The sequence below is a fragment of the Humulus lupulus genome, chromosome X, assembly GCF_963169125.1.
Source record: "Humulus lupulus chromosome X, drHumLupu1.1, whole genome shotgun sequence".
NCBI classification, from domain to species: domain Eukaryota; kingdom Viridiplantae; phylum Streptophyta; class Magnoliopsida; order Rosales; family Cannabaceae; genus Humulus; species Humulus lupulus.
In genome coordinates this window covers 201399768-201408899 of record NC_084802.1, presented here as the reverse complement: position 1 = coordinate 201408899, position 9132 = coordinate 201399768, and the positions used below count along the sequence as shown (strand labels likewise).

The following is a 9132-nucleotide window of genomic DNA, read 5'->3' as shown; positions in this document are numbered from 1 at the left end:
TTTTCTTCTCTTCTTCAAATCAACACCTCATATGTTAAATAAAAAAAAAAAAAAAAAAGTTATCAAACACGTTGATTATTTTTTGTTTTTAAAAACAAAAAACAAAAATAGTTACCAAACATATTTTTATTTTTTAAAAATAAAGAAACAAAAATAAAATACTATTTATATTTTTGTGTTTAAAAAAATTCAAAAACAAAAATTTTACCAAACATGCCCTAATGCACTATTTTTATAACACTCCATTCAACATGATCTTCCAATATTAACTAGTTTAAAAGGGATTGAGTTGAGGATGCAATTTAGTGACAATCTCTTCGAATATTTAGTAAGAGAGAGAGAATTAGAACCTGGAAGCATTAAAAAAAGTTAAGAGTAGATTAAGAAAATAATTTAATTTGAATTTATTTTTTATAAATAAGGTACCTAATTATAGAGTGCAAAAAGCATCACCCTATTTTTCATCATTTCATATAAATGATTCACCCGTACCCCTATGTCCACTTATTTACCTACCTCTTCCTCTTGCTTAGGTGAACAGCACCGAAAATCATTCGATCAATATAAAATAAAATTAATGTGCATATATATGAGAAAAGTTACAATATAATATTAATAATAATAGTAAACACTAAACAGTGCACTCTTGATTATATCATTTAAAACGTTAGATCGTCTTAGGAAGTTGGACCATGCAATCAGAATGCTTTATGTTTCTATCGTCATAATAGATTTTTCCAGAATACATGTGGAAAACTATAGATTTATAAAGAGCCTCAACCATAACACTTTGTCCACCCCATACATAATCTTTCCGTTTTCCCATAAATTACAAAGAAAAATATTTTGTTGTGATTGATTCTCTTTCGAAAGAAACAGATTGAGGACAGAAAGCTTTACTCCGTCCTAGCCTTCTTCTCAATGCTTGATTTACTAAGGATGAGGACCCCAACTACAATAAGCATAGCTCCTGCAAACCACTGTCATATCATACAACCCTAGTGAATGGATTACCAAAAACAGATACATAAATTTGCCAAAAGAATTCTCAAATTTCGCAAGAAAGATATAATTAAATCAAATCAACAACCATTTGCTATCTCCAAAGGGATATGAGAGCTGATGAATGAATGGTCACTCTAGTGTCTGAAAGGAATGATTTGCTGCAAAAATCCCCAAAGTTCCACAATTTAATATGATTTAGAAGCTAGCACTCCGCTAACAATTTAATATTTATTCTATATTAATGTTATGTTACAGGATTTTTTTACATATTATGGGAGTACGACCTCGCCATACGTTGTCACTCGTCATTATGCGATTTAAGTCGTCAATTATATTGTCAAATCCGCGAGACAAGTTTAAGACAGCTCGCGGTCAGCTCTTCACAAATAAAATGAGAAAACAAGCTCTCTATCTTATTTCGTGATATGCGATAAGTGTCAGGGCAGCTTACTTTCTTTATAATTAGTACGCATGCCAAAACTCACTTTTTCCGAGGATATAGACAAATCCTATCTTGTATGAACGTGCGACTACTTCACGTAGTAAGTGAACCTCACACACCTTGTATGCGAAACCCCAGCGACTCTTAAGTCTAGGCCAATGTTAAAGAAATGCTCAAGCAGGCTTAAAGTGTAGTTGATGCAAGGGTTTCGAATATAGAATAACTGTTGTACTTAATGTATTTATTATTTTTTGTAACGGTCACATGATGACCATATATTGTGTAAGAGCCACACTATTTGCCTATATATAGGTGATCTGAGAACTGAGAAAGGGTGCATCACAATTCGATCTTAAGTGAACATCACAATTCAAACTCAAGTGAACGTAGGCATTTTGTTTATTGACCACTATATTTACATTATTCTCAAGTATTCGCATGTATCATTTGAGTACTTGAAACTTTATTTGAGTGCTCGCATAATTTGTGTTGTTACTAAAATCCCCCAACAACAATTAATTTTCACAAGGAACCGCGATTGCAAAACAGAGGAAGATGATCACAAGATAGGCCAAAACAAAACATACCTAAACACATGTACAAAAAGGGAATCAAGAAAAAACAAACGTTTCATTTTGCCTCATCTTTAACATAAGAAGTTTGAGACCCTTAAATCAACTCAAATCACAAACCAACCCTTCAACCAAACACACATGTATCCACCATGCTTACTTTCCAAATAGGCAACCAAAAAGACTGGTTTCACTTCATAATGTTTAACTAGAATTCTTTTCATGATTATTTGGTTACACAACTATAAGAAGCATAGAAGAGGCATCCGATATCCTTAGCAACCCAGCATTATGGAGACTATAAGAAGCTAGCCAAGCCTACTTTTCATATCCTTCTGAATGGTGTATCAATACGTACCTCATCACATTGAACTAATATCGATCAACACCACCATGATAGGCGATCTCTGAAATATACGCACATAAAACGTAGGAAGAGAACTAATGACATGGACCACTAGATTTATTATTGATATTTTCGGTTATGTTCTAATTCTGATTGTTATGATTACTGACTTGGCTGGTATATAAATAGGTTGGAAGCAGGTTTCCGGGGATTGTGGGAAAATTTGTAGAGTAAACTGAAAGAGACGGGGTCTGGAAAACCTGGGGTGTTCTAGTATTGATTTTCTTTGCAAATCTGAATAAATCAGTAACTTTCTTCCTATCTTTCAGTACTCAGTAATGCAGGAAAAAGAAATATGATGATACACTCCACCATTTAAACATGACAAGAGTCAGACATATAATTAAACATATGAAGTTCTCTCTTCATTTTTTTTTTCTTCTTCTTTGTCCTTCCAATGGCAAAAGGAGAAAAAAATGTTTATGCAAGTATGGAACTACTGGAGCTAATCATTTCCCCATTCATCATTCTTTCCTAATGACATTATAACTAAAATTCTATTTAACATATCAAACTTATAGGTAAGATATTAGAGGAACAGAAAACTACTTCCACTAAATATTAGAATAAATATCATAGTTCTTTTTTTTCCTGCAAAAATGTAAGGTGGAGATGGCATCAATTGATTTACCTGAAATGATAATGGTTCTTGAAACAAAAAGTATCCAGCTAGACCAGAAGTGAGGAAATTAGTCGCGAAATTGGTCACCGTAGCTTGAAGAGATGAGAGAGCTTTAAGGCTGTTGACATAACATCCCCACATTGTCACGTTGAACAGTATTACTGACCCATACCTAATTATCTGTATATTTATTAATATTACCATAAAACAAATTACAAACTTTGAAGAAAACAATAATTTATGCAATGCAATGTAGATATTGAGTGCCGACAAAGTAAGAATTACAGTCAATGCAAGAGATTTTTTTCTTTCATTCTCTAATATGAGGCCATAAATAAACCCATTTATACACATATATACTCTTTTTTTTTTGCAGTACACATATATACTCTTCTTTGGCAGTATGTTATAAATCCCAAATTGATTGCTTATATAACTGTATTATATCTTAAAAATGGAAACAACTTTAATCGATTTAGGTATAATTTTGACATGTTGGGAAGAATTGAAATGAAACAGATCGGCATGAGATGACATGAAAGTAAGGAGTCTGATTTGAAGAAAAAGTACCTGAGAGGTAAAAAGCTTTGCGGATATGGCAGCTAGAGCGGCGTTGAGTCCCGCTGATACTGCCCAGGCGTACCCTGCTTTCTTGATACCCCTCATTCTCAATCCTCAATCCTTACCGAACTACAAAACGCCGTCGTACTCGATTCGAATCTCCAGCAGGAGGAACCCAGCTCTACTCTAGTCGAGGGAGAAGACGACTAGACTGTCATAAACACGAGCAACGCAACGCAACGCAAATCACCGTTTTGATTGTATTTTTCCTTTTCGAATAATTTTCGATATTATTTATACGAGTTCAATTTTATACTCTCCAATTTTTTTATTAATATTATTTTCTATAAAATACGATCAAAATGAGAATGAAATTTTAACTCCGTGATTTACAAAATAGATAAATATACAATATATCTTATTTTTAACAGAATATTTTTAAATATAATTTTTCATTCTTAACTCTTTTATTACTTTTTCAGTTTCTTTGAATTTATCGCATCGCCAACGACCCAAAAAATGATCTTATAATTAAAAATATTTTGACCAAAATCAGATTTAGAGTGCTATTTTGATCAATTTTGTAAAACATAAGATTTAAATTGTTATTTAACAAAACACAGGACCGATCGTGCATTTCAGAAAAATACATAGGCCAAAATTATATTTTTCCTTATTATTATTATGATTTTAGGAAGGAAATTTGGCCTCATTAAACCCTTTTAGAAGCAAATCTCATTAGGAAAAAAGAGTACAAAGGGGTTTTCATTAATCATTGGCATCCGCTTCAATAGAAAGTCAAAATATATATTGGGCAGCTAGACCCCATACATAATGTTCATCCATAAACACTATTAGTTTTGTCAAAACATGAGCAATACTGTCAGCATTTTTATGGCAATGTTAGAAAAAATAACATTAAAATCATTACAAATGGCAAGGATATCACTAACAATGCATCCTAAATATGAATGAGTCAATGATTTCTTCTTAATAGCTTTAACAAGAACAAAGCAATCAGATTCAATGACAACCTTTTGAGAAACCCAGTTGCTAGCAAAGCTTCAAATTGGAAAGAACCGCCATATCTTCGACTACTTCTAGTTTGAAAGTCGTGTGGTGATTTCAAGTGGCTGAGGCACTTACTTTCCCATGGGACGTTCTAGCAATCATACCGAGACCCACTTTATTGGAGTATAATGTCCCACATAGAACAAGTATAAGAATATTGAAACATTAATAAGTACATGGATAACTCTACTAATCACCAATTGGTTTTTATATGGAACCACATGATTATTGGCATGGTATCATAAGTCAATTCCCTAGCGGGCATTCGATCCACGCCGATCCAAAGAGTGAGTCAAGCCGCACGAGATCCGCATAGTGCAAAAAGACACTTGAGATCCAAAAAAAATAAATGAGCTAAAAAGGGGGCCACTTGTGATCAGGTGATTCAAGATTGGTGAGCGAAAAATCGTCACCATCTTGAGGGAGGATATTAGACTATGGTGTCCCACATGGAATAAGTGTAAAAATATTGAACCATTAATAAGAACATGTGTGACTCCACTAATCACCAATTGGTTTTTAGATGGAACCTCATGATTCTTGTCATGGTATCATGAGTTATATCCCTAGCGGGAATTCAATCCACACCGATCCAAATAGTGAGCTGCATGAGATCCGCATAGTGCACAAGACACTTAAGATCCAAATAGTAAGCGAGCTGAGAAAGACCACTTGTGATCTGATGATGCAAGATTGGTGAGCAAAAATTAGCTACCATCTTGAGGGGGGATATTGGGGTGTAATGTCCCACATAGAATAAGTGTAAGAATATTGAAACATTAATAAGTACATGGGTAACTTCACTAATCACCAATTAGTTTTTAGAAGGAATCCCATGATTCTTGTCACACTTTATTATTTAGAGTGTTGCAAGAAGCATCGATATTGATTTTGAGGAGATCAGGTGGTGGAGCTGACCACCAAAATGTTGGATCATTATCCCCGCCAACTGTAGGTTGCTCACCAATAACGTGGTATTTATTAGCTTCCCAATACTAGGTCAATTAGTCCAAAGCTCCACTCATAGTAAGCTCGTCATTTAGTAAAACTTTTTCATTAACAAACTTGTTCTTTCTAAACCAAATGCACCAAAAGACCATCAGAATTTTTTCAAGTTCAGCTTTTGCCAGGCAACTATTTAAATAAAGTATTAACTCATAAAAATCAGATTCAGAGGGGGATGAAATAGCCATACTAGCAAGGATTCCACAAATAGCTTTTAAACTTTCACAACCCGAAAGAGCATGGACAACATCTTCAAGGCCTTTAAGGCAGCAAAGACATGTTGGCAACATCGGAACCCCTCTATGATGCAAATTATATATACATGGTGTTGGGAATTTATGTCTTATACTTTCTAAATCAATAATGAATAATAGGAATAAGTAAATATTACAAACCATAGTGTAAATCCTATAATTGGCATTTTTATAGAAATATCTTTTTCTTAAAAAGATAAAATTGGTTGAATTAGTTGTTTCCCTTTATTATAATTTTCGGAATTGTTTGGTTTCCTTTATTACAATTTTCGGAAATCCACTTTCCCTTTTTGTGAATTTTGGACAATAATGTGCTTCCTTATTTGTCTCATTTTGTTTATAAAGGGAAAAAGTATATTGCAAATATTCGGTACTTACCCAAAGTGGTTTATGGATTATTTGCTTATATATTTTCGTGTAGCTCAAGGATTGCTAACAGGAAACTGGTTCTTTAATGTCATTTATAGTTGTTTCCTTTTTGAGCTTGTTTTTTATCCGACACAGGTCTGAGCTGTCCCCACCGATATCGCATCTGCCGGATCAGCATCTTCTAAAAAAGGCAACTCTTTATCAATCAAGAATATCTTCTATGATTCTTGCCTTTATTAGAAGAATTCTTTCTCAGCCTTTATGGGCACGAAAAAGGACACTATAAATAGGGCTCTAAAGGCAGTGAGAAAAGTGAACTCTTTGGTGCATTATTCGTGAGCATTATTGTAATATTTGTGAGAGTTCCTCTTTGTATTCAAGATCATAAGTATTCACATGATCTTGTTGTAATATGTGTGTTTAGTTTTTTAGTGGTGAGTTTATACCATGTTCATGAGTGAATACACATTGTAATTTGAACACAACGTTTATAGTCTTCGGGAGAATATTTTTACAAGCCTTGCGTCGGGAGGATGCAAGCACTCGCTGGCCATTGAAGGGAGTTCAAGTGGTTGAGCATTTCAATCAAAATCAGATTAGTAAAGAGAAGTACAACAAAGTTGCGGCAAATCTCAAGAGGGAGTCTTGTTTTGTTTAAGTCAATGTTTTTGTACTTGTGATTATTTATTAATTGGTTTTATTCTCTGGGTGTGGCCCCAAGGAGTAGGTTATCCGAAAGGGTTTCTGAACCTTGTAAAAATTCGTTGTGTTCTTTATTGTTTTGCACTGTTTTTTTATTGTGTTCAGTATCTGTCGTAACAAGTTTGGTTTCTATCCCGACAGAACCTTAATCTGTGAAAACAGTTAATTACCATTCCGCACTTTAATTAATTCACATGGTTTAATTAATTTGGTAATTACTAAAAATGGAATTTCAATTGGAATCAGAGCGGGTCACTCATTTTTTAGTGCGATCTTGGTTTATTCCGTTTGTTGTTCTTGTTCTTGCAATGTCTTTTTTCACAGAAGGAGGTTCCATAACTCGCCCCCCTTTACTCAACAATTCGAACTATCCATATTGGAAAGTTAGAATGAGAGCCTTCATCAAATCTCAAGATGAAAAGGCTTGGAGAGCTGTTTTAAGTGGTTGGACTCCTCCAGCAGAAAGCGATGATATAACTAAGGTAAAATCTGAACTTGAATGGACTGATGCTAAAGATAAACTATCCAGTTACAACAATAAAGCATTACATGCTATTTTTAATGGTGTTGGTGAAGGTTACATTAAATTGATTTCTTCATGTGTTTCGGCCAAAGATGCTTAGCAAATTCTTCAAACTCAATTTGAAGGAACTGCTGATGTCAAGCGTTCTAGGCTTGTTATGCTCACAACAAAATTTGAAAATGAATGAAAATGAAACCCTCACTGAATTTTATGAGAAATTGTCAGATATTGCTAACGAATATTTTGCTCTTGGTGAAAAACTTGAAGAAAATGTTTTGGTTCGAAAAATTGTTAGAGTTCTCCCTGACAGGTTTCAGACAAAGCTAACTACAATTGAAGAAGCAAAAGATCTGAACAAAATAAAAGTAGAGGAACTGATGGGTTCACTTCGAGCTTTTGAACTAAACCAACAAATTAGACAAAAAGGTCAGACAGAGAAAATCAAGGAAAAATCTATTGCCTTGAAATCTTCTAAAGAAAAGAAGGAAAGTTCGGATGATGAGGATGATGAGATGGCTCTGTTGACAAAAAATTTCCAAAAATACATAAAGAAATTGGGAAACAAAAATGCCATATCCAAAAACCCAAAAGGTAATTTTTCTAAACCCTTTGAGACTAATAAAAAGGGTATTCAGTGCAGGGAATGTGAAGGATTTGGACATATTCAATCTGAGTGTGCAAATACCTTAAAGAAAAAGAAAGTCATGACAGCCACATGGAGTGATCAAGACTCTGAACAGAGTGATGAGGAGGAAAATAGTGTTGCCTTAACCTCTGTTCACAAAGGTATGGTTTTCTCTTCAGTCGATTACAAGGATGTGTTATGCCTTAATAATTCTGTTCAGAATAATGAGAATTCTGACAGTGATTCTGACTTAGATGAGGAGTCATTGAAAGAGTCTTATAAAATAATTTATGATCAATGGCTGAAAGTGTGTTTTGAGAATCGTCTAATGGCTAGCAATAATAAAAATTTTGTTGAAAAATTTGAAAAACTTGAGATGATTATTGCTTCCAAAAATAATGAAATTAATTCTTTGAATAAAGAAATTGAATTTTTGCAAAAAGGTGTCAAAATGCTTAATCCTAGATCTGGAATATTGGATGATATTCTTTCTGTAGGAAAAAAGGTTGGTGATTACAGTGGATTAGGATCTAATGGATCTGAGTCCTCAAGAAAAACGGTTTTTGTAAAATCTATGAATTATCCGTCTGTTGTGCCAACTAACCATGTTGCAGGAACAAGTCATTCTGCTGAGAGCACAAAGTTGTCATCTGTTGCAACAGATCTACAACTAAAGAAAATTCCTCCAAAAAGAAACATTGAACATTTTGTACCATTTTGTCATTTTTGTGGGATGAAAGGACACATAAGACCTAAGTGTTTTTCTCTGTTAAACTTGTTCAAAAAGAATTATGATAAACACTTTGGTAGTATGAATCAATTCTTGACCAAAAGAAATTCAAAATCAAAAACAATATGGGTCAAGAAAGTTAACTCTGCTTGCTTGGCTACTTTTACCTGTCACAAAATGCATGCATCTAGTTCATGGTACTTTGATAGCGGTTGTTCAAGACATATGACAGGTAATGCCAACAT

The 9132-nt window shown here is 33.8% G+C and overlaps 1 protein-coding gene across 3 annotated transcripts; it reads right to left on the bottom strand.

The window, feature by feature from the left end:
• Positions 1–612: 612 nt before the first annotated feature.
• Positions 613–3886, bottom strand: LOC133803943 (uncharacterized). 3 transcript variants are annotated; one of them, XM_062242088.1, is made up of 4 exons: positions 3618–3886; positions 3057–3227; positions 1091–1163; positions 842–980 (listed from the first exon to the last, which is right to left on the bottom strand). In XM_062242088.1, exons 1-3 carry the CDS (start codon positions 3711–3713, stop codon positions 1140–1142), a joined length of 291 nt encoding a protein of 96 aa, XP_062098072.1. In that variant the 5' UTR covers positions 3714–3886; the 3' UTR covers positions 842–980; positions 1091–1139. The 3 variants fall into 3 exon arrangements, with proteins under 3 accessions (XP_062098071.1, XP_062098072.1, XP_062098073.1); XM_062242087.1 differs by lacking the exon at positions 1091–1163 and having other exon boundaries at positions 613–980; positions 3618–3884; XM_062242089.1 differs by lacking the exon at positions 1091–1163 and having other exon boundaries at positions 842–970.
• Between the last annotated feature and the right edge of the window lie 5246 nt (positions 3887–9132).

What these genes read in the sequence shown, in the direction of transcription:
- LOC133803943 (XM_062242087.1), bottom strand. Translation starts at nt 3,713, where the DNA reads ATGAGGGGTATCAAGAAAGCAGGGTACGCCTGGGCAGTATCAGCGGGA. An exon ending in CAAAGCTTTTTACCTCTCAG is followed by an intron (nt 3,228 to 3,617) that starts GTACTTTTTCTT and finishes ATAAATATACAG; the next exon opens with ATAATTAGGTATGGGTCAGT. An exon ending in AAGAACCATTATCATTTCAG is followed by an intron (nt 981 to 3,056) that starts GTAAATCAATTG and finishes ATGATATGACAG; the next exon opens with TGGTTTGCAGGAGCTATGCT.